The sequence below is a fragment of the Triturus cristatus genome, chromosome 1_2 (assembly GCF_964204655.1).
Source record: "Triturus cristatus chromosome 1_2, aTriCri1.1, whole genome shotgun sequence".
Lineage (NCBI taxonomy): Eukaryota > Metazoa > Chordata > Amphibia > Caudata > Salamandridae > Triturus > Triturus cristatus.
Genome location: NC_140580.1, coordinates 1,117,466,834 through 1,117,491,065, shown reverse-complemented (window position 1 = coordinate 1,117,491,065; position 24,232 = coordinate 1,117,466,834). Strand labels below are relative to the sequence as shown.

General features: G+C 44.3%; 1 protein-coding gene across 5 annotated transcripts in view; it reads left to right on the top strand.

Annotated features, from left to right (window-relative positions):
* The window catches only part of SCAI (suppressor of cancer cell invasion), a 561,593-nt gene that overhangs the window by 453,275 nt on the left and 84,086 nt on the right, over window positions 1-24,232 (top strand). For all 5 annotated transcript variants that reach the window (XM_085613779.1, XM_085613781.1, XM_085613780.1 and 2 more), the window contains 2 exons: window positions 559-660; window positions 22,112-22,190. In XM_085613779.1, the coding sequence (XP_085469905.1) occupies window positions 559-660; window positions 22,112-22,190 (181 nt within the window). The remainder of the gene's footprint in view (window positions 1-558; window positions 661-22,111; window positions 22,191-24,232) is intronic.

Sequence of the window (24,232 nt, the reverse complement as noted above, 5' to 3'; positions counted from 1 at the left end):
GAATAAAGCATTCTAAAAATAGTATACTATTCGTGTTAAAATAAAAAAGAATATTGGGAGTGCCTGATAATGCACCTTCTAAATGTTTCTGAGCTGCATTCGAGCTCTGTATTTACGAGAAAGGCCGAAACACACAAATTACTCTGACTCTGTTGAAAAAAATCACAGAACATTGCTCATAGAGAACAATCCCTTTCTATTTATATGTAGTCCCCAGCCTTTCCATCACAAGTTTTGAATTTGATTTGCAGAGAACAAGCACTTGACTAAACTAGCATTACCGGTAAGTAACTTATAATTTTGTATTCTGCTGCAGCCCTTCATGTCCTGATAACATGTTGAACAAAGCACTGCAATTTCAACCTCAGATTTCAGATAACTTCTTTAATGAGTTCTTTCTCCTACATTCTTGTTCTGCTGATAGGATGTTGTTTTTTACTGATTAAAGAACAGCGTGTAGTCATGTGGAGGATGTGTGGACACACTGGGGGATAAATGGAAAATAGTTGATGAGAACCAACATAAAAGCTGTGGCCAACCTGTCTTCCTTTCATTCAGGACCCATCTGAGAAGCCAGCCAAGCGGGAGAACCCCCACAAATACCTTCTGTACAAACCGACCTTCAGCCAGCTCTTCACCTTCTTAGCAGCATCTTTTAAGGTGTGTCTTTCTCCATTACCCAGCCTGATGTTTTGTATTGTCTTCATTACAGTGTGGGCTTCAGTGCATGTTTCTGAATACAACTCACAGTAAACAATAATAGAGTAAATTGAATAGAATTAAGAATAAAAGACTTCTGACCACGAACACGGTCGTTGAATAGCTGAAGAATGAGGGAGTACCACAGTTTGTGGCAACACTGAATAATCGGGGCCTTTCTTGGAAGCAATAGCATTTTAGGAGAGGACCGGAGGCAAAGATTGTTTAGTTCTTTCTTTCTTTAATGAAAGACAGCCGCTCGCTTTAACACATAACAAACAAGCATTGGCATAGCCAATAGGTCTCGCCTTCGGGACCTTATAAGTGTTTAGCCATGCAACGGTTGATGTTGTAGAACCAAGGATATTGTGCTGCATAAATAAATACTTATAAGGGCCCAAAAGCGAGACCTATTGGCTATGTTTTTCAATCGTGAAGGCAGTAATCCTTGTTATTGGCAGGGTGAATGTGCACACTGACCAGCATTTGCTGCTGCTTTTGGGCCAGTCCAGACCTGGTTGCATCTTTTTGTTATTATGGTGGGGAGAAGGGTTTACATTACTTATCAGGTGACATTTGTGTCAGAGGGTGGCGCTCTGTGTCACATGACACAAAGTACTATAATGTGACCTATCCGTAGCTGCTTCCTGTTGTGCGCTTCATGCGAAATGTAACACCTTGAATCCTGACTTGTTAATCCTAAATTCTTGAGCTGCTGTCGCCCTTCATTTCTTTCAACTTTCCCTTTAGATTTATTTATTTCTAAATGGTGAAAATTTCTATGACGTACAGATAAGCCAGAAAGAACCACCACGGAGGCCGCAGTTACTAGCAGTACATGATAGCGATAGTTGGAAACTAAATCTATAGGGGCAGAAAAACTTATTTGGATATAATGACCCGCCGCCCATGTATATTGTTTATTCTCGCTTCAGATTGGGGTTTCTGCCAATGGACCAGCACTCCAGGCTGTGACAAGGTGTTGTTGCCACATCTGGTCAGTGCCAGATTGACACCAGAACAATAGAAATATCTGCCCATGAGGTATTTCTTACATCAGCTAATAAAACACTATAAAGCACTATAGCACGGCTGTGAAGAATAGGGTTGACATAATTATGTAGCCAGGAAAGTCGAATATGTAACATAATGTGGCACAATATGTAGCAGTAATATTTCAGTTTTTTGACAGTTTAACAATTACTAATAGTGTATGAGCAAAGCTGCACCTCATTAGTACCAGTTTAACACCTGAATGCAGCAATCGTCAACTGAAAGCTGACCAGTCAACCCTTGCCGAGGGTTTGCCACTTCGCCGAACCACATATGACCCCTTTTGTTTAGAAAGTGTCTACACTTGTCTATGAATACCCTTGTCTACACTGTGTGCTACAAAGTGTGAAGGGTACAATGGGAACGGTACACAACACAGAAGGCGTACCTAATGAAGGTAAGAGCCGTGGGTTAGAGGGAGCCAAATCTTGCAAACCTTTAATGCAGTTTCGAGCTTAGCAACAGTTTCTGAAAGGAAGATTCTAGAGTCCTCACTGTGAGTAATGCCGAGCGCGGACTTCGGAGACATGATCAGTGTTTATTTATTCAACGGTAGCTGCCTTTCATTCAAAAGACTGATCGTGACGGATTATGCATAGTTTGTACATTACAGTACGTGTCAAGTGTGTGTGTGGTGTGTACACTACAGTACGTGTCAAGTGTGTGCGTGGTGTGCACTCTACAGAATGTGTCAACAGTGCGTCTATGACTACCGATGTTGTTGTAGTTGTGGAACAGCTGCAGGCTTGCATTTAAAACAGAATCATTGTATTTTTTGGTGGTTGGTGCTCCTCCTCACATGCCTGACATACTCAGATTGCTACCGATCACAGCTGTGAGGAAATGAGGCGCCCTCCCTTGTTCACCTCACAGCACTGCGCCTGCTCCTGTAGCATACGACATAGCGCCAAGAGGAGTAAAGAGGAGCTAGACATCCAGGGGAGTTTCAGTACGCTGAGAAAGCGTGTGGCCGGGGACAGAGGAGAGGTACACATAGGAATAGGTGTGTGGCTCTGGAGGTGTACAGAGTCGGAGGCTGCAAGTGAGTGTTACAAAGCTCAGAGGGTGCGCGTCAAAGCACTGCCCTCTGTGGGGTCTGCATGTGAAACAGCTGGGAGACACGATCAGTGTTTATTTATTCAACGGTAGCTGCCTTTCATTCAGAAGACTGACCATGATGGATTGTGCGTAGTTTGTACATTACAGTACGTGTGAAGTGTGCCTCTCAGATTTAAACAAGCATCGGCATACAAATAGAACATGGTGATCAGAACTGGGTTGTTTTCTCTCCCCCACGCCCAGGTGACACACTCAGGAGTGACACCCTCAGTAATGACACCCAGTAGTGTTACATCCAGGAGTGATACCCTCAGGAGAGACACACAGGACTGACAAACTTAAGAGTGACACGCCCAGGAGTGACACACTCTGGAGTGTAAGTACATGGGCCCCTGTCCCTGCAGGCTGGACTCATTAAGATGTGGCCTAACTGTTAAAGCGAATGACCTCGAAGCTGGGTTACCAGGTTCGAATCTCTGCGGCTCAACCTCTTGTGATTCTGGGCAAATCACTTCATCTCCCCACACCTAACAAAACATGGATGTGCCCGTCTGCAACATCTGGTGCTCGTGTATAGCGCCATGATACCTCCGGGTTGAGTTTGAGCTATATAAAATTGCAAGACAAACAACACAGATCTGCGGATCTTACACGCCCTCACACATGCACTCACTGTCACGTGCCTCAGAGGTACTCTCGTGCTCGTGGGGGATACACTCTCTCCCCTCCATAAGTGCCCCTCGCTCCCAGAAGATTCACGCACTTCCTGCTGGTTGGCGAAGAGTGAGACACAAGCTCTCACGTGACAATGTCGGGGTATAGCGCCCACCAAGCGCCTCTTGGGTTTAAACAAGCATCGGCATACAAATAGAACACGGTGACCAGTACGGGGTTGTTTGCTCTCCCCCACGCCCCAGTGGCACACTCAGGAGTGAGACCCTCAGTAATGACACACCCAGTAGGGATACATCCAGGAGTGATAACCTCAGGAGAGACACACAGGACTGTCAAACTAATAGTGACACACCCAGGAGTAACACAATCTGGAGTGTAAGTACAGGGGACCCTGTCTCTGCTTCTGGACTCATTAAGATGTGGCCTAACTGTTAGAGCGAATGACCTCGAAGCTGGGTTACCAGGTTCGAGTCTCTGCGGCTCAACCTCTTGTGATTCTGGGCAAATCACTGCATCTCCCCACGCCTAACAAAACATGGATGTGCCCGTCTGGAACAGCTGGTGCTCGTGTAAAGCGCCATGATACCTCCGGGTCGTTTGGGGCTATATAAAACTGCAAGACAAAAAACACGGCTCTGCAGATCTTACACGTCCTCACACATGCACTCACTGTCACGTGCCTCAGAGGTACTCTCATGCTCGTGGGGGATGCACTCTCTCCCCTCCATAAGTGCCTCTCTCTCCCAGAAGATTCACGCACTTCCTGCTGGTTGGCGGAGAGTGAGACACAAGCTCTCACGTGACAAGGTCGGGGTATAGCGCCCACCAAGCGCATCTCGGGTTTAAACAAGCATCGGCATACAAATAGAACACGGTGACCAGTACGGGGTTGTTTGCTCTCCCCCACGCCCCAGTGACACACTCAGGAGTGACACCCTCAGTAATGACACACCCAGTAGTGATATATACAGGAGTGATAACCTCAGGAGAGACACACAGGACTGACAAACTTAAGAGTGACACGCCCAGGAGTGACACACTCTGGAGTGTAAGTACAGGGGCCCCTGTCCCTGCAGGCTGGACTCATTAAGATGTGGCCTAACGGTTAGAGCATTTGACCTCGTAGCTGGGTAACCAGGTTCGAGTCTCTGCGGCGCAACCTCTTGTGATTCTGGGCAAATCACTTCATCTCCCCGCGCCTAACAAAACATGGATGTGCCCGTCTGGAACAGCTGGTGCTCCTGTAAAGCACCCTGATACCTCCAGGTTGAATTCGAGCTATATAAAACTGCGAGACAACAAACACGGCTCTGCGGATCTTACATGCCCGGAAATTGCTTGTACTGTCTCCACGCAAGGAATCTAGAGATGTTTAGGAACGAATGCTGTGGCACAAAATGCCATGAAGGTGCTTGTGTTTGGTATAGAAGGACTCCCTGCAGATAAATCACGGATTACAGTGACATAGCGCGTGACAGTAAGAAAATGCCAAGCGCTCGCCATGACGTTTTCGTATCCTTTTTCTGCTGTCCCACTTGGACGGCCTCGCCTGCTAAAAGGTTTCTTGTCTTTATGGGGCCATGTGTTTGGCCCCATAAAGATAAGAAACCTTTTACGCCAGCACGAAGTCAGACGGGCCAGTCCAACCGGGACGGGTCTAAAAGAGAAACGTGTACGTCACTGGAAGCTCTTTATCAATGGCTGGCCACCGTTTAGCATAAACGGTGACGCCAGCCAATGGAAAAGAGGGGCGGGGCTTAAACCCCGCTAGTGAAAGCTACGCAAAAACATAAAATCTCGCCAGCGAGACTGCGCATGTCTGCGCAGCCTACGCTAGCCGAGACCTAAACATATAACCCGTAACAGATTGCAGTACAATTCTCATAGCAGTTGAGGTTCTCTTCAAAAGCGCCTTCAGCCACAGTTTTGTCCTTGCTCTAGCTGCTCAGCAGCTAGGAATAGGCATATTGTCATTCAATTTAAAGAGTAGACCTAGAGTTGTGGTTTGTGTGTTCTCTGACTGGCATTTTACATTGTAAGTCATGCTATTTCTGTGTTTTAGCCCTTAGCGCTCCCAAAAGAGCACCTGAGCGCTCCCAAAAGACTACAGACACTTCGAAGGGCGTCACGCTGTATTTCCTTTGTTCCCCTTTTAATGGGGTGGTTGCTTTCATGTTCAGGATTCTGATTGGATTTGCATTCTGTCTGTAGTCAGGTGTGCACCACAGAGGAAGGAGGATGAGGTGATGGATATAATGGTATCAGCCAGAGAGTCAAACCTCTTTATGTGCTGTCCAATCCGGTGACAATTTCGTGTATGCCCCATATGCAGTGATGAGTTCCAAGCGCATCAGCTCTCCTGGAGTTCCTGATCCCATATGCTAATGAGCAGTCCTTCTGCCTCTAACCTCCGCGGAGCTCATGGTAACGCTGAGCACACGTGGCCAGATGGTACCCATGAGCAGTAACCCTCCCCCTTCAATCTCGTCCCATGTGCTTCTTTCAGGGGCAGAGTAGGCCCAATACTCCGGCGGTTGGAGACCCTATGTAAAGTAGGGATAATTAAGCATTTTAAGTTCGTTCTGCTAACATACATACTTGTATATTTCACTTCACACATTTATGTTTGTTTTTCCCTGTTTGGGGCCAGCTGTGTGGTTGTAGAATAATTCCATATGCAGTGGTACACAGGAAACTTTTACCCAGAGGAATACATGGAGGAAGAGTAGATAATTTTTTGCCGTGGACAAGGGCTCTGTTTGTCCATTGGCCAAGTACCTTCGGACTATGCCGGTAAGACTGTCTCATGTACCTTCAGGGATCAGTGTAATGAGTATGAGCAAGCCCACACCAAAGCACAGGTGAAATATCTGTCTCAAATGCAACTATATAGCAGTAGGAGACCCTACTTGGAAACAGGATTCCACTTATCCTGAAGATATAGGTACCAAGGACATGAAGTCGGCATTCAAATTGTATACAGCAGGTGAAAAGACGGTGTCCGGGCACTCTGGCAAGAGGGCCAAGTTCCGTCCTGAGGAGCATGAACACGATGATAACCTGAAGAATGGGCAAAGTTTTAAGAGAAGGAAGTAGAAGGGATTTGTAGCAAGAATGGCATTGCCTTCTGGGATCTTCAAATTGAGCACTATCATACAAGGGCAGTTCATACAGGTAAAGCCACGCAGACCACTGGACAGATAGGTTAAGAAAGGTCTGTAGGTAGGATATCCTTTGCCATCTTTAGATGACTAAGTCGTGGATGCTACAGATATTAATGGTAAAATGACAACCTCTTTGAACAAGTTATCTCAGGAGCCCAGAAAGGCAATAGAGCTCTTTTGGCAGAATTGTCAATAATAGCTCTTTGATCTGACCTACATTTTGTCATGGCTGGGGAGGCCAAGGTTCTGGTCCTGATATCTCCCAGGAGACACTTTCTGGAGCGGCACAGAGAGTCATTGGTGTACTCAGTAAAGTGAACTGCTCTCCATCCATCTACAGAGGCTGGTCCCTGTTACTAGGGTTGAGCTAACTGTGGTGGACGCAAGGCTTGTGGTGTAGGTCTGCCTTTTTGTTGGCAATTTATTAAAGTGCTTGGAAAGTTTAAGAGCACGTTCACTGCCTGAGATGAGACTCCATTCTCATTAATCGAAGTTTTCATCACAATCGTTGGCGATAAGGATTCCTTCGCGAGCCACTCCTACATCCAAGGTTCCCAAACATTATCAATCCACCCAGAGTGGGGCAGTGGCAGGAGCTGCAGTGTCAGGAACTTCATCCCTGTAGGGGCTATTTCCAAAGAGGTTGCACACAACGCAGTGTATTTACCACAAACATCATTGGAGTTTTTACCTAGTTGAGATCAAGTCTTGCAAGTAAAAGTAGGGGAATGGCTGGCACTCTACTCCAGTAACTGGTCCTACATCACAGGGATGCCTCTGTGTTAGAAGCAGTCTGATATTTTCACATAGAGTTTTGCTTTAAGTTTTACAGCACGTTTGTACAACCAGAGATTCTTCATGTCGTACATCGAGGTTGACCTTTTGATATAGAACATGATTGTGGCATTGGAAGGAAAGGAGCTGTAGGTTGCTCTCGATTGCTCGACCGACTCTTGAGAACTGAGCTCATTGTTAAACTGTTGGCCCTTCAAGTTAGAGGAGATCCATCTCCTCCAGGAAGTCCTCAGAGAGAATACCTGAATATTGAGATGAATCTAAATGGTGCTTGCTTGCAGTTTTGCAAGGCTCAGGTGCTTGTATACCGAGTAAGCCCCTCGGCCTTTCATTAATGTCACGATGCTTCACAAAGCTTTTTAAGTAAATGAGATCTTTAGCGGCGCTAATCGTCTACTTGAACAATAAGTTCCAAATTACTCAGGATCTATAGATTTTTTGCCAAATGATGGTAAATATCCTGCACAGTCTGTATTTTGTAATAATTGTGAACATTTCCCAAATGTCTGGGGTTTGTAGGGGACTGCGTCAGCAACCCTTCTGATGGGAGTCTGGAAGCTGATGTCCTTCAAAAGGGAAATGAAAAGAGCGTTAAAAACTGACACGATCTCATTGAGACAACTGTCGAGGATAGTGGACTCTCTAGCTTCATCCGTCCAGGCTAGCTTCCCGGGTCCTCTGCCTTAATGGGCTCTCCATAGCTGAAGGTAGCAATGTTTGCAAAGGATTTGCATACTCAACAATAGTGATGATTCAGGAAAACCAGTACAGAGATCCAGAGATGGTTAAATGGAGGCTTGGGAGGCAGAGCAGTGTACCGATCTGCACGATTCCTGGTCATAAAGTCAGTTGGTTTGTTTTCCAGAGGAAAGTGGTTAGAAGATCAGTTGCTTCTCTTTTACAGAATAGTGCTTCAAATCCTTGAAAGACGTCTCTATCGACAACTTGAACTTTGAACTCATCAGTCACCCTACGGATTTCACATCAGACATTAGCACCCTTCTAAACAACTTCATCTGTCTTCTGGAAAACCATTTGAACACCTACACTCCAACTAAAACACAATATCTGCTGGTGGAAATCCACAGCACCAGCTTGCTCCAAAGACCCTGCAAAAAACAAACACTTTTTCCGCACATAGGAAAGAAAATGGAATAAAAATAGAGTCCCCTTTGCCCTCACAACTTAAGTCTCTCCGCACAGCACTCATCACATTAACCAAAGTTAAGTACTATTCCAACACCATCAATGAAGCTGTTAACAAAAGCAGAAAACTCTTCAAGACATTAAAGCATTGCATAAAAATGCTGCCTGACCATCATATCCCACACTTCGCAGACAATGCAGTGACATCAGCCTTTTCATTGAAAAAAAACAGAACATCCTACAGCACACTAGCAACAGCAAGCCTGCTTTTTCTCTTAGACCCAGCCACTTTCATAGCATCCACAATAGTTCTCCTTCAAAGCTCTGTCTCTCTCAGATGTTACCAAGATACTCCACTCCCCGAAAGCACCTTTCAATGAAGATGATGTCATAACCTCGTCTTTCATCAAAGCTCTCTAGAAAAGCCCTTTCTCCCCTCTTCACCATTGTCAACGCCTCCCTCACTCAAGGCATGTTCCAGGAAGCTTTCAAGGGACCAGGTTCTCCCACTTCTAAAGAAACCTACACTAGACCCTAATGACCTCACCAACCACTGGCCCATCACTCAACTACCCTTATCGGCAAGATCATAAAAAAAGCCAATCTGGCTTCTGACCGTGTTGCTGCATGGAGACAGCTACCTTGCACATATTAGATGCAGCTGTCCGGATGATCAAAGGTGACGATGACCCTTCTGATACTGCTGGATCTCTCATCTGCTTTTGACACCATTAACTAAGCCACCCTCATCCACTCTTTGAAGCCTCAAAAGGAATTCCGTGGCAATGTCCTTCAGTGGTTTATCTCGCACCTTTCCAACCAGCACCAGTTTGTTCACATGTGTACCTCTAGTTTACAATAGAGAAGACTTTGGTCGCCTGTGGATTCTCCTGGGTTCTGTACTGTCCCCTATCATATTCAACCTTTATGTGGAGCTCCTGGGAGCGCTATTCACCTGTAAAAAGGTTCAAATTCACCAATATGCAGGCAATATACAGCCTTCTCTGCTTCAGTCCTGAAGTGCCTTTAACACATCGAGAGAGCCCTCATCACGCGTGAACATTATAACCAGGAGAACCACCTACGGGTCAATCAGGGTAAAACCAAGGTAGTAGTGTTTGGAAAATACCCACACAAAAGGCAAGCTCACTGGCAACTGGGAGATCTGCAAATTGGGACTGTAACAGCCTACAACTACCTTGAGGTCTGGTTTTCAGAAAGGGCCAATGCGACCACCCACCAAAAACACCTTAGCACAAAGGCCAACCGTGTCATCCACATACTGAAACAATTGAGCCACTGCTTGCTAAGTCCTACCGCCGAGCCAATGCCGACAGTCTTAAAAGTAAAACTGATACTTGCCATTAGCTGTGGTCATCTGGCCTTTCCTGGAGACCTATCCAGGTCCTCAATTACTGCACAAGCCAAGACATACAAGTCAGTGTTGCTAGAACCGCGGCATGCCAGAAAATCAAGGTTGAGGCTGGAGCTTGGTCTTGGCAGCCAGAGAGACCTAATAAAACTCTTCATCAGGTTCTCCGGAGCCCCAGCAGAATCTCTCAAACACCTATTAGGGTTCATTTTGAGGAGGAGGTTTCCCTCTGGCACTTCAGATTTGGCCAGGCAATTGACACCTTGAAGACTGAAGTAGTAAGCTTGCAATCACCTGACATTCCTCTGTCCGCTTGGTAAAAAGCAGCAAACAAGCAGGTATTGGTAACATCGTTTGAGAAAGACTCTTCAATCTCCCCAGCTCCATTACATAGCCATTGGAAATTACGTACATCCTGGGTAAAGCTCAACACTATTTTTGCGATGCTTTGACAGCACAGCCCTGTAGGAAAATAATGTACATGAGACTCTCCGTGCAACGAATCACAGATTTTAATCCAGACTGAACACGTAAGGTGGAAGTGGTCTTGTGCAGACTATGTTTTTATTGCATAGAATTGGCTGTATCATCTGTGTTGCTGCCCCAAACTGGCCAAAGGGCAAAGGGAGTCAGGACTTGCCCGGCAGCTTCGGACCTGTGCTTTAGTGAAACCACGGCATGCAACTTAGCCAGACTGGGTAAATTTACGAATCTAATCAGAATTGCTCTTAACGAGTCTGTGCAGACTAGCGCTTTTCCCTTAACAAGCTAACTATTGCAAACTTTTACGAGCACAATGCACGTTATTCCTTTAAGGGGGTAGCACGGCAGATCTCTGGCAGGTCACAAGGGGAAGCACAACAAGTGCCGCCATCTATTAATCTATTAGTCCAGTTTACGCATTCCCGACTTTCAAGTCTCTACCGGTCCGTGTTTTCTGACTGCTACAGAATAATCAACAGGCCTTTAAGGGAAAGCATGCAGCACTTTAAATCAGCACTCTTTGCACTTTATCTTTTTTACAATTTTTTAGCTTTTTGCACAGTAAATCTCTATTAGGCGTAGATGATACGGATTGCAAGGGCCTCTTTGTCCACCAGCTCACTCAATCTTGGTCATAGAGTCCCAGTCCACCTACAAGTCCTTAGGACAAGCTGGCCTCATGCAGGATTGTACTGTATAGGCTTAACTTGAGGAGACAAGCCTTATTTGATGATATTTAACCAACTGCATAGGAGAAGATGCCCACACCAACAAATGGTCTCGCAGCTAGAGCTTTTTTACCATCTGCAAGTGCAAATAACTTTGACTTAAGAGCTCATGCGGGCCTGGGGACAACTGCTGTTACAAGGACTCAAGAGATTGGAGGGTGTGGGGGAGAGGGGGTGGGGGGAACAGTATTGCGCTTTTTACTGTAAAGATTTCAATTAATTGAACAGTCAATAAAGAATTACAAAGCCTCTAACACTGCATGCTCTTCATCCAGACCCTGATGTCTAGCATCCAGCTGAAGCTTAACCCCACCAAGGCAGATTTTATGTTATTTGCCGAAAGCAAGAATGAATACAGACCAGCCTCAATCACATTACCCTTCACAGCTTCAAACTCCAACTTCCTCCTAGTGCCTGGTCACTCTGATTCATCCTGTACACCAACGTCATCTTGAAAAAACACATTGCCAAGAAAACCAAGACAAGCTAGTACCGGCTTGCTCTACTTAACAAAGCAAAATTAATCCTTCCAGAAAGTGACTTCAGAATTGCTTTTCAATTCCTCATACTCTCACATATGGGTGGTGAAAACACCCTGCTCCATGGCCTCCCAGAGTCCGCACTGACTCCTCTTAAGGGCATCCTACACACAATGCAGCACTTTCTCACTCAGGCTTGAAGAAATATCGTCAAATTTCAATCCTGATAGAACTTCCCTGTCTCCCCTTGCTGGCCCTCATCATCTTCAAAGCCAGCTGAATCATTTACAGAACAGTCCAACTTCCACCTCCAGCCATCTCGCTGGCCAGTTCTCCATTTCTGCTGGATCTCAGCACACCTGAAGTCAGGACATCAGACCGGAAGCAAAGAGGTGTAAAAAACAAAGCAAAAGGCCTTTTCCATCAATGTAACCAGGATCTGGAGCAACATAACCGTATGCATCAGTACAGCTCCAACCTCGCTCCAGTTCATGATATCGTTGAAGATGCGCTTCTTTACCCGACCATTGCGCCAAAGTCGATTAATCCTGCAACCTACTGTGCCTTAAAAAGACTGGGAGGACTGCTGGCACGTCTGCCAATACTCAGGAACTTCCCTGGAGCAGCTGAGCTGCTTCCCTGCATTCTGCAGGCTCCCAAAGAAACCTGAGAGGACCTCAAAACCGTGAAAACCAGACACAGCCAAGCACTACTGCACCCGTCACTCCAAGCTCGAGTGGAAGTGGGCCAACTGTGCCACCCTGGCCCCCGAGCCCCCCAGAGACAAAGCCCGCCTTGGACTTTCCCACTGTGGATTTCCTGATGCCGCATGCAGTCCCTGTTTGCAGAACCCCTCTACCCCGACTGCTCCAAGTGACGAAAATCCGACAGTTAAAGACACCTCCACACCCGAGGTGTCCCCTAGCATTGTGAGAACTGAGCCCACTTGCTGGTTCAACCCAACTGGTTTTCCAGTCCAAGACTGCAGCCTCTTTTTACCCGGACCTATCCCCAAAGGATAACATTGGGTCCCCGATGCTGAAAAGTACCTCTTCACCTGCCTGCCCCACTGCCGCTCGAGGTGACCCATTGGTGCTGCCTCATTCCGTTTCCCATACTCACCATAATTCCTGGAGTTTGGTCCCGTAAGTCACTGTGAAGTGCCCGAATGCAGTATATGTTTTGCACCTGACGCTGAGTTGCACCCCTGCACTCGGCTGCCCGAGTGCGCCCGATGTGACCTCTTGGTGCTGCCTTGGATCCTGCCCTATACACACCTTAAGTCCAGAAGATAAGTCCCGTAAGTCGTTGTTGAGTGACTGTATGCAGCGTATGATTTCTCCCGAGATTAACTTTGCAAACAAGTACTTCAGCTACAATTTAAACTATCAAAAACATGATTACTACAAACCTGCTATTTTAAAAAGTACATATCAGATTTTGATGATCCTGGTGTCTAAAGTTATATAAAGATGCGTGTTATTTTTATAAATTAGTGTGGCCCTCCTTATTGAGTCGTGTGCATGATTTATTGACTATTGTGTGTATTTGCAGATGTCTGACACGCCTCTCTGATAGGCCTAAGGCTGCTCGACCCCACTACTCCCTAAAAGAGCACCTTGAGATTTCTAGAGCAAGCTCCTGCTAGTAAGAGAATACCTGGACTCTTTGCACGGCATACCTCTTTTTGGTATACCATATGAAGAGGCGGCTTCCTACACCAGAGGTGATAGCCGATGGGCTTTGGAGAAGCGTACTCTGTGGCTCTGGGCCTGATGCAGAACTAAAACTTTCCTACCAAACAAGAAAGAATGACCTCTGTATATATGTATTATAGAGTTGGACTATGATGCGTGTCTTTAAGATTAAATTTACAGGAAGATGTGCTCATTGATCTGATGTCAGTTTTGCTGTTTTATAGGGAGTAACCACATGAGTTATTGAACATGGTGTTTGTTTTTGGATTAAATGTAGAATGGTGGTTAAGGAGACTTTTGAGGCGATCTTTTAATGCATATTGGTTGATTACCTTCACAAGGTATCTTTTTTGCACTTTCAGACACTCGTTCACAATGTGTTGTGGTTCATGTGTTTTACTGAGTGTTAAACTGAGCTGCTAGGGTGGAGTATAAAGGGAAATCAGCATAATCCTTGCCTCCCTGTGCTTAATTGAATCTAAACTTTACTTCTTGGTTATTTAGGTAGGACTTTTTTTTTATTCAGTCCTGAATTTTAGATGCCACTGTTTGTTAATAAACTATTTTTTTATTGAATTTAACATTAGGCAGAGAGTATACGGTTTGCATCTCCTTTTATCATACATCACAAACCCAAGTCATTGATTGGCACCTCTAGCAATGACTTTCTGAAAATGCACATCTTGTAGATTATAATCACAGACATTGGAAGCTTGAAAGCAGTCCCTCACGTTCCCCAAGTCTTATTTTACGTCATCCTTTAGATGATTTTGTCTCCCTCTTTTTATCCTCCTTCCCAGTTTCTAGCTGCATACAAATGAGTCATATTCTTCCTGATTATCTGAGAGAAGAGTATTTCATGGCTGCAAAGATGCCTTAGTTTGTCCTATAGGATCCTGACCCGGACATTGCTCTGCCTTTCCAAGCCTCCTTTTAACCACCTTTGGATCCCTGTTCTGGTTTCCTGAAACATCACTATTCTTGAATCTTCCTCTGCCCCCATTTTGTTTCTAAGAACTGTTCTCAGTGAGAAGAAACCGTAGGTTTCCTCTTTTGTTTATCTTTTGTTTTATTTTGCTTTTTACAACCATGCTGTATTTCAGCTGCCCTGTTCTGTGTGTTTCCTGCCCCTGGTGTTTTATTGCCAACGCGCATGACCCAGATGTAAATTTGCCCCACGGTTCACTTTCAGAGTAACACAAGAAGTCTATGTTCATTTCCTGTCGTACCCCAGGTGGGCCCTCAATGTTTTCCTTTTTTAACAAATCACCCTGTCCACGTAAATCAAAAGATAGGACCTGTGTTTTCTCCCCATGGAAAATTTGAGTCTTAGTATGAACTTAAAAATGGATGAATCAACATTATTATCGTAAGTCAGTGAGTGTTTCAACTGCTTATCTCCCATATGTATTTATGCCCCGCCCAGGTTCTCAGTAAGCAAATAGGTTAAGGCCACTAAGTCTAGATGGACAGTGTGCAATCGAGAAGCCCAGTGACAGGTATTGCAATATGGGGTGGTAGATTTTCTCATACTCAGAGTATTTCTCATTGAGTGCCCAGATCTGCCTTCCCATTGCTTGTAGACTCCAGACTTGCAGATGCCACTGTAATAGAGATGCTGTGTGTCTCTTCTTCTCCGATGATTAAAAGCCATTGTCAACATGGCAGCACCCAGACCGTGCCACGAGTCCTCTGCCTGATTTTGTTTGTCTTTTGAATATCAGGAGTGCAATCTAAGGATCATTGTACTAATTTTCATAAGGAATATCATAAAATGGGTTCCATTGCAGGTACAATTTTTGCCTCCTAAGCATTAATCTATGGACAGTCTCAGCAAAGGAGGAGCAAGTTGCTGTTCGCTCTTTGGTTAGAGTTGGTGGCAGCTCCTCAGCTACATATACCTGTCGAGCATAATTTTATAATGGCCTTCCCTTCCTTGTGTGCTAGTGGGGTTCTTCCGAAAGTAGTTCCTATGTGGGTTTCAATTTTGTTTTCTCCAGAACTCGCGTCCAGTGTTTCATATAGGGTCAATGGCTAATTGTACCTGCTCCAGTTAGGGTAACATAAATATTGGATATAGTGTCTTCGGTCCAACCGCTGAATCTATGAATTTGTTGAAGGTTGGGCAATCTCTGGTGGATTCCACTCACTACAAGGTTCATCTTCTGGGTTTTGAGTTGAGAGTATTTTATTTAGACTCTAAATTACATGTATCAAGCGACTTAGTTTTTCTGTTCTTAAACATGTCCTGAATCATAGTACAGCTGTCATTTACACAGGCCATCAAATTGGCCCGGTTTAAGCCATGTGGAGCACTCGGGGTTTGCGTAGAGCAGGGTATATGGGATGTGAAAAGTAGTCAGGTTCATTTGTTGTTGCTGCTCCCTAGAATGTAAGCCCTACCTTTGTTGGAGTCCTAAGACATGCATTAATGGGGGGCATGGAGCCCTGGGGCTCCAAGGTAGATCTCATAAGGTGCTTCATGTCAGGGTTTGCCCCATAAGCGGCCAGAGGTGGTCTGTTTCTGGGAGTCAACAAGCGTCCTTGAGTGGGCTGCTTTATAATAAATATGAAGATCTGTTAAACCCAGATCTCCCTTTCATTTGGGTTTTAGAAAATGTTTACATGTTAATCCTGTGTAACTGCTCTGTAAATAAAGCATAGAAGATTTGTTTAAGCTCTTCAAATAATCTCTCCATGGTATTCTGAAGAGCCTGGACTAAATAGAAAAGCCTCTGCTAAACATTCATTTAGAAAATATTGATATGTCCCAAACAGGAGATTTGTTAGAACAATTATGTTTTAGTCCATAGCGCATTGCTGCCACTAACTGTGGGAAGTTCTCTCCATAAAGATTGCGTAGTTTGGGGTGATACCCAGGCATCTGATAGATTTGGGCACCCATCAGAGTGGGGATAGTTCCTTCAAGGTATTGGCGGTTGTCTGGCTGAGGGTTAAATGGAGGAGTTCGAATTTGTTGAATTTGGTAGCAAAACTGTGCAAATCTGTCATCAAAGTTGGCAGTGAGTATTCTGGGGATGTCAAGATTAAGAGACGGTTTTCCTTAAATGATAGCTTGTGGGTATCTAGTCTGAAGTGAATCTCCTCAGTGTCTGTCTCTTCCCTTATTTGGATTTGTAGGGGTTCAATTGTGAAGGCGCAAAGAGTAAGACAGGAAGAGAGAAGACCCACCTGTCCGGTATCCCTATGCAGTGGAAATAGTGGAATAGGCCTCCTATGAGACCTATCCTAGGTGTAGGGTAATAATATCTGGCTAAGACAGCAAGGTAAGCTTGTTCATAACTATAGAGTGAAATCACTAGCCAACTAGTTCAATAGCTTTTTCCGCATCTAAAAAGACTAAACTAGTGGGAATCGATTTGGTCTGAGTCCTTTCAATTAAATTGGCTACTATTCTCACATTGCTATGATTTTATTGGCCTATCAATAAAGCCCACTTGCTCTCAGGGTCAGGCAAGATTTGAGGGTTTCCAGTCTTGTTGCTAAAATATACGTAATTAATTAGACATCAGTGTTCTTAAGGCAGATGGGTCTATAACAATGAGCAGAGTTTGGAGTCTTTCTCTAATTAAGTATTAGGGTTAGGTTTGCCTCTCCTTGAGAAGAAATTGATTTACCGTTCTTGCTTAATTATTTAATAGGGTTGTCACTTTGGAGCAAAGTGTGTTTGCTTGTTAATTTGGGGACAAATATATGCAAACTCCTCGTAGAAACTTCCTGTGAGTCCGTAAGGGCACTAGATTGAGAACATATAACCTTTCTAAGGAACATCTAAAAAGTAGATAAATGTAGGTAAATTAACCAATATTATAATTATTAAGTTTTGATGGGACCAAACTCCTTTTAGGGTAACTTTAGGTCCCACATTCTGCCTCCAGATTGTAAGATCAAAGAGGTAGGAGTAGGATAAACCAGCCCCTGATCCCTTGCCCGTACCATGAAAAAAATGACTATTGTTTTGCCTTACCATTATTTACCCTAATGATTAACCCCATTGCCCCCTCAAGCTTTCAGTAGGAAACAGAACAAAAGAGGCAGCACGAATTCTGGTGGTGTGAAGTATTCAGTTCTCTTTCTAACTAAAAAAGAAAATTGAACAGTCAGCACTTGTGGGTTTGGTGAGTCAGGAGAGTACTAATCTGAGTTTAGAGTCTTATGTTCCTACTTTCCCCTTGATGGAGTTTTTGCAAGTGCCTCTTCTGCGTTGTGATCTACCCCCACCTCCCCCCCCCCCATGAGGCTTGAGGGCTCAGGTTTACTGTGGAGCTTCTGACCAAAAGGCAATATCCACCTGTGTTTCACATTGTCAGCTCTGAGTTTGAGGGATGGGTCTAAATAGTTGTCTCTGCAGCAGCCTGAGTGGTCAGGGATATATCTTTGATGGCACAGTGACACAATATGTGTGCATGCACATTTATCGGCTCATAATTTTGCTATACCAATATTGAACCTTTGGAAACTGTTGAACTTTGCTAAAATATATATAGTCTTCTGTTGTGGGACACTTGTCAAAGGTCTCACTCGAGGCACCATCTCCAGTTGGACGTCAGGAGAGCGATTGCCCAGCAGGGTAGAGAACAGGCATCTCAAACATGAAGGTTTATTTTAAAATAAGAATCCAACCAGTATTTAATCAAAACAGTTCCAGATTTAAAACGTATAACAATACAGTTGAAAGACCAAAATGTTCCAGTAAGTTAAGTCATAATAAAAGTAAATACAACATAGTAGCAGCCAGAATGAGGAAACAGATTGACATGATCAGGTATTCCATAAAGAAGCTTTTCCCTTTCTATTCTGACATTAAGGAACACTGATAACTCTAAAAAGGATTTCTTGAGGGAAAGCATAGAACGTGTCAGCATGAGTTCAATCTTCAGTAGAAGTTCGAAGGAAATGAAAACCTGTTCTGCATGAAGCTTTACACTCAGAAAAAACCCAAGAGAGAGAGAGATCTCTCAAAGTCAGGATGAAGTCTGCCTAACTAACTATGAAATGTCAATTAAAAATACACCTTGCAGTTTCCAGTACGTCCATATCTGGTTCCCACCACTGGGAGCCGGTCCCCTAACTGCATTGAAGGGATTCGGCATACACCCTAAGTTCCCATCTCCACACAATTAGGTACACATCTGTTGTCCTTGAGTGTTGCATCCTTCTGGTACATCATGAACAGAAGGCTTTCTTTCGCCATCCTTGCTTCACAACTGTTGCCAACCTTTCTCTCCCAGGTCTCACTATCAGCAATCTAATACATAACAACAGGCCTTTCTCTAGCTAACAAGAAGCAAACTATTCCATCTGCGGAGGAGAGAAAACAGCATACTGGCAGCATTAAAACATTTTCAACTAAGGCCTAATGTCAAGCTACGTTACTGTGAGAATTAAAATGGATGCACGTTACAGTACAGCAAACAATCATTATTAATCGTGAATATGTAATGACTATGGTTACATCAGCCTATTGATCAACCTAATACACTCACATGTGGACTCTTAGTGACCGTAATGATCTCATACCAAGAATTCATTTAAATGTACCACACTTTTATGAGGTTAAACCACACATTGAATACAATAAACGTATAGAGATGATGCATGTAGGGTGGAGCCTAATATTGTGCAGCTCCAGCAGCATATGCTTGGTTTTGTACAACCTCCTGCATGACTTTGTGTGACGCACTTGTCTTCCTAACTTGCTCTTCCTTTGTTTCTGCTTCTAGAGTTCTAGCACCTATGGAGTCCATATCAGCTCATAGAGTATTAGTCTTGGTGTCACTTTCCGCTTTCATTTCCTTGAGTCTCTTTGCATTGTTAGCCTTACCTTTTTCACGCAGTGGTGATTTGAAGGTCGCCTGGCTGGTAACTAGGACCTCTTTATGGAGACCCATTCTCTTACATAGCACAGTACTGCTTTCCCCCTGTGCAAGCTGTGCAGCTACTGAGGCCTGCTCATCTTCAATGTGTTAGTCAATGCAAAATATTGGGCAAGCCCTCTTAGCTTTTTTGTGTGCCCTTCTTCGTTGGCCTAAGGACACTGCCCCGTCGAAATTTGTTCACATGACTTTCCTTCTGAAAGCTGCAAAGGCACTATCTCTTGCATAGACCTCCACCCGCCAAAGTTCTCCCGAAGAGTGCGGATAGTTTAAGGACGCGTTATGATAGAATTGGCTTTTGTGCCCACCACTGTAAGGCTAATTAATAGTCAGAGGACTCAGACCCAATAGGGCTCCTGTCTATAGTTCGTAGTGCCATGAAGGTGGGGGCATTTCATAATCAGTTACTGATGCCTCTTTCCTCCCTGCAACAAGGCACAGTTAATCTTCTGGTTCCAGAATATAGATGGGGGCCGCACCTCTCCTATGGCCAAATAAGGTGTTGGAGTGGATCTTAAAGTGTGCCAAGGGTGTAGAAAACTGATTTACCCATCTCATTCCACCAGCAGTCCTCCAATTCAGTCAAAACACCCCTGATGTCCACAGGGAGGATGCTGGTCAAGGCCATTTCAGCGCCTCTGAAAATATAATAATGTGGCTCACTACCAAACAAAACTGCCAGTCGTTTCCAAGGACAGAGATGCATAGGCCATCCATGCTCATTTTACACGTCTCTGAGTCACCGGTGCTCAGCGATGTTCTCCCTGAGAAGGCGTGACGCAGTCGGTTGCTTCATCCAGCCGGCATCATTGCATGTCCCTGATGGAGGCATGTGCAGCGCCCGGGTGCTTTACCTCCACAACCAACACCTGGCAGTGCTGGGAGAGTCTCTCCTAATCCTCACCGTCTCACCCCTCCTGAATCAGTCCTAGCAGTCTGTGAACCTAGAAATGATGGTCTAGCGGTCCCGGAGGATAAGACGTAGTAGGACCTGCTCTGGCGTGTAGATCTTCAGGTCGGTGCCGGAGCCATGCCCTCCCCTTCACTGGGGACATCTAGAGGAGGCACCAGCCAAATCAAATATGAAGACATGGCTTCAGCAAAGCTCAGATCCTGCCAGTAGACAAATATGTGCAGTGGGTTCTGCCAAAAGACTGCTTTATAAGTGGCACAATGTAGTAATTTGTGCAGAATTGTGCTCTGTTTTTTGGGTCTAAGTGCTTGTGTAGGTCTAAGTGTTTGACAATTATAGGTCTGTGCGTCTTCGGCCTATACGTGATATCCCGTTGCCTTCACAAATAAATGGAGCTTATGTCTCTGGGTCAGGTGGCATTAGAGACCAACATAAAGTGCCTGGCGGGCCCACTCCCATGCTGTAAACCCCGCCCACTCAGCCCAGTATCTCTAGTTTGCTTCGTTTTTTTCTGGGCAATCCAAGTCTGAGAAGTTGGTAGTAGGTCTCTAATATATCCGTTTCATGTTTTCCTTTCATGGTGTTCTATGATTGTCTTTCTCTGACAACTTCAGGAGCATCAGGTTCTGCTCTGTCATACCAGTGTCTCCCTATTCACACATAGCAGACAAGACCGAGCATTCTGCTGCCATCCACCGAGTTCCGATCTCCACTCTGTCATCCAGGGGCACCTGCTGACATCCTTGAAATGCAATGCCTCTTCTGGCTAGCAACAGAGCCAGATCCTTAACTCTGTTTACTTGTTTTTTCTTTTTAGGCCTTGACACCAGTCCCAGTAAGCAAACTCCAGGTCTGAAAGCTATTATAGTATTGCTCCGGTGGCCCACTTGTACTCACACCTCAGTTCAGTATCTTGATATGTGTGGACAAGTCCACAACATGAGTGTAAGATTTGTATTGTCTGATTGACTCCTGGGGCATCCGTCAGTCACTGTTGGAAAGATGTTGAGTAGTCTATGTGGTGTGAGATATGTGTAATGTAATACAGTGTGTTGTATCAAGGCTTCTGCTCTGTTGTTTTTTTTCTTACAATGCTTGCTGATGTGAGCTTGTTTATATCCACCTGTATGGATTATCTGACCTGTTATCTGACCTGTTTTGGATAGATGTACAAAGTGTTGCCTTAAGCATTAACACATATATATATATATATATATATATATATATATATATTTCTTGACCCATCCAAAATACTTGACAATTCCTTGAAACTCATATACCCTCTCTACTGACTATACTTCTCCACAAAACTGAATCAGACTCTGGCATGTGATGGAAACATCCTTGAAGCCACTACTCAAGTACCAATTAACAGTTCACCAGAGACCAGGCAAAAAAACCTGCACAGAAAAGACAACAAATGAAAAAATGGAACACTGTGAGTAACTAGTTCTGAAGTTACTGTAAAACAGAAAATCTATATCCAAAGTACAAATATATTCATCAGATAGTATTCTAATGTATTCGTGTGTCACCATTTATCAAGTATCCTTCTCTGTTGGCTACCTTAGTACCGAGGTGGGCGTTTTGAAAATGCTGCACGTTGCTAGTTCTTTTTTCCGATACTACTAATATATGGTTTCAGCATGAATCGCGACATCTCAGACTTCAAGAGGAGATGTCTTCAGCTTCTTCATGTTCTCAGCTCTGTCGATACCAAGGCTCTCCGATCAGCTTCTTTGTGAGGGCCACAGATTTGAGCAGGATAGTCATCGGAATATTAGAATTGCTGTGACGTCAACCTCTGAGTTGGATCGCAGAGCCCTAAACCATCTGTTGATGGCTGTAACCTAGCACATGGTGCATGATACTGTGGCTTGGTATCTGTTTGCAGTGTCCTGTCTGTCCGCAAAGCGTGTGCTAATTAAAACTGTGTGTGTTTCTGTTACAGGAGCTGCCCGCCAACAGTGTGCTCCTGATCTACCTCTCAGCGACTGGCGTGTTCCCTACAGGTCGTTCTGATTATGAAGGTACAATAAAGGAATGCTCCCTGTCATGAGCAGGGCTTGAATTCTCTTTGTGATGTGCACAGGAGGGCCTCATAGGCTTTTCCAACGCCAGCTGCCCTAAAATGACCCAGTTCAAGGATAGCCTTCGATGACTAGCCGCTAACCTCGGGGGGTTAGGTTCCCAACCAAGTGAAAGCAGTGGCTTTTGTGGAGTATGGGAGAAGCCCCTAGATGCAAGAAGTTGTAACAGAGTTGGCTTTTAAATTCATGTGCTTAACTTGATGTCCCTTTTTGGGTTTTAAGATGACAAACTAACCTATGCACATGTAGTTTTTCATCACATACCTAGAAATGCTTGTGGTAGAGTTTCTGTCATCTTGGTCAATGTCGCTTCTTAAGACGGTCACCAATGGCCAACAATATTAAGCTCTTAAAACTTCGCCTCTTATCTACGTACCATGCCCTCAGACTTTTATCTACAGCATTTCCTGTAGTGATTTTGGGCTATCACTGAATTGCAGAAGAGCATGGATCTGTTGTAATTGTCTTGTACTTGTTGGTGCCTAAATTCAAGCCCTCGTCATGACCTTGTTAAATCATCACTTTCATACTGCCATTCTGTTTGCAGCCGTGAAATATTGGGATGCTGCTGTGGTCAAAATGCTTGTCCTATGAGCTTGTACACAAACACCCTGAGTAGTTGAGTTCTTTTGCAAGACATTGTGAGCTCTTGTTAACACATTGGAAGACGAAGGGGGGCATCCCGAATTGGTAAACAATGGATCATTTGTGATCTGGCAAAGAACAAGGGTTCTTGGAAGATGGTTTAACTGGGGCAGGGGATGATTATTAAATTCTCACCTAGGTCTATCCTAGACCTATATGTGTACTTGCTTGCGAAATCTTCTTTGCAATGACCTGGCTATCCCAAATATTCCATGCGATTCATCTGTTGGTTTAAATGTGCATTCCTTTATTAGAGCATGCTGGCCCATTCTGGCCATTGTGCATGAGTGCAGGCATAGACTCTCTCATGCTGTACACAGACCACTTTGAGGGAAATGCTAAAGTCTGTGTATGGTGGACCCAGTCTTGAAGAAATGCCTGATGAAAAGAACAATGATGTATTGTTATTGAAGTTTGTACCTTGTTGCTTCCTAGTGTTCATCTTGTTCTGTCTTTCACTCCTTGGCGATGTTCATTTGGCAACCTTTGATACAGTATTTGCATGAATCTGGTGTTCCTGGCTGCTTTGTCTTCCAATAAGAAAACATAACTATTTAGATCACAAGATGAAGAATGTTTGATTTTCAGGTGGGCAGTTGAGGAATCACTAAATTGTTCTCTCATTCTGCCATGATTCGGTATAGAGAAGTTTCTCTTTTTTATTTTATCCAAGAGAACCTGTTTATGAAATCTCTGAAACACAGAAGGACATGATTGACTTTGATTTCTGTATTTGACCAAATTTTGAAAACTTAAATTAGTATTTTGGCTTTTGTTTAGGTGGCATTCTCATGATGCATTGATCCTCTCCTTTAAAAGGCTAGAAGGGATGCTTGCTCTAAGCTATTGCTTGGATAAATAGCAATAGGAGATGTAATTGTAATACCGTAAAAGTGTGAGTACGTCCTGTCTCTCCTTACTCCAGGTTCATGCTGTGGTGGCCAGAATACCTTTTTGCAGTGCACACAAGAATGTTAAAGGGACTTCCAGTAACAGACACTCTACCCAAGTTTCGCCTGTGTTTTCTCACCTAGTGGCTTAGAACGATATGTTACACATTAAAATATGTTCTTCTTTGAGGGAGTTCCGCTTTATTTTTCAGTGTTCTCTTTTTCCGCTTCTGTCTATGCAGCAATATTTGGTTCTCACTTTTGCCACAGACGACCCTAAAGTGATGGACCATTTACTGGTTACACTTCCTTGACGCTCACCAGCACAGCTTGTGTTTCCAGAGCCTATGGTCACATCAACTCTTCTCTTGTCATTCATTTTGCCTCCATCTCGTCTTTGAAGCACAGACCTTGTCAGTGTCTGAAATCTTCAGTTTCGCCTTCTCA